Genomic DNA, 1,508 nt, shown 5'->3' on the forward strand with positions numbered 1-1,508 from the left:
ATCCTCCTGCCTCTGCCTCCTGAGTGCTGGGATTTGCCTGGCTATTTTCCATATTTTAACCTTTGTGAACTGACACAGTTCTTTTACCTGTCAAGGTTTTAAACTTGTATCCCTTCCTTTGGTTTGTGTCAGGGTAAGCCATTGATGTAAAAGACTTCGTAATCTCCGACTGCCCTAATGCTGTCATCTGGAGTAGAGACTCAGCCAATCCTACTTGATTCCTCCATGCCTGCTGTGGTACAGGAATTATACTCTGAACTCTCAGTAAGTGTCTCCAAAGAGCTTCATGCTGAGAAGCAGCCAAGTATGATCCCCGATGTAAAACCTGGAGCCTCATGCGCTCGTGTAAGTCAGAGTAGGGCATCACCCCTGGAGCTACAGAGGACTCATGCAGAAGGCTGTTGTGAAGAAACCTTTGAGACCTTGGATTATGGGGGCAAGACTGGGTGGTGCGGACTAGTGGACCCTACAGCAAGAGGGCCTATGGCTTTTGAGATCTTGGATAGGGAAGAGAGAACCAAGAGCATGGAGCCAGAGGTCTTCAGAGAGCAAGGAGACCAGGCCGAAGTTTTCAGAGACCCCTGTGAGGGAGCAAAGGAAGAGCCATGCCAACATTCCACAGCTACTAAAGAAAAGGTCTGCCCCAGTCAGGTAAGAATGAGTCTTGATGCAGAGAGGTTGAGTGTGGGTGACAACACTGCAGAGCAGTGCTGCTCATGAGAAGTTACAGGTGCTGACAGGTAGCCTTCGACCTAGCCTTGAAGCAGTTTAAAAAAATGGGATTTTTTTGTTGTTGTTGTTTCTTTGTTTTTTGTTTTTTGAGACAGGGTTTTTCTGCCCAGTCACCACCGCCCAGCGATTTTTGGTATTTTTTTTTTTGATGTCACTGCTGTGCTCTCACTACTCTCACTATTGTAGGAATTATTGAATCTCTAAAAAAGTGCATTTCTTTTTTAAAAATTTATTAATTTTGTTTTATGTGCATTGATGTTTTTCGTGCGTGTATGTCTATGTGAGGGTGTCAGATCTTGGAGTTACAGACAGTTGTTAGCTGCCTTGTGGGTGCTAAAAGACCAAATAAACGTTGCCCAGCTGTGGTGGCACATGCCTATTATCCCAGGAGGCAGAGGCAGGTGGATCTCTGTGAGTTCAAAGCTAGTCCATTTTACATAGTGAGTTCCATGATACCGAATGCCACAAAGTGAGATCCTGTCTCAAAAATAAACCAAACAGAAAGACCATTGCAAAAAAAGTAAGGTGGAGATAGAAAACACCTGACATAAACCTCTAGCTTCTATATATGCAGACATGGGTAAGCACACATACATGTACACACACTACACTAACACCACACACGCACAGACACAGAGAAAGATTTTAATATTTGGGACATTGTGATACGAGGATTGTCCCGAGTTGGAAACTAGTCTGGATTACATAGTTTAAGGTCAGGCTGGGCACAGGAAAAAGAAAGAGGAGTAAGTTGTATAGTAAGTAAGTTGTAGATG

At 44.0% G+C, this 1,508-nt stretch overlaps 1 protein-coding gene across 6 annotated transcripts in view; it reads left to right on the forward strand.

The window, feature by feature from the left end:
* The window catches only part of Prr14l (proline rich 14 like), a 75,720-nt gene that overhangs the window by 11,719 nt on the left and 62,493 nt on the right, over positions 1-1,508 (forward strand). For 5 of the 6 annotated variants that reach the window (XM_005366085.3, XM_013353374.2, XM_026788774.1 and 2 more), the window contains exon 2: positions 133-651. In XM_005366085.3, the coding sequence (XP_005366142.1) occupies positions 178-651 (474 nt within the window). In that variant the 5' untranslated portion in view covers positions 133-177. The remainder of the gene's footprint in view (positions 1-132; positions 652-1,508) is intronic. The other variant, XM_026788776.1, reaches the window with a different exon arrangement.

Source organism: Microtus ochrogaster, unplaced genomic scaffold (genome assembly GCF_000317375.1).
Source record: "Microtus ochrogaster isolate Prairie Vole_2 unplaced genomic scaffold, MicOch1.0 UNK6, whole genome shotgun sequence".
NCBI lineage: Eukaryota > Metazoa > Chordata > Mammalia > Rodentia > Cricetidae > Microtus > Microtus ochrogaster.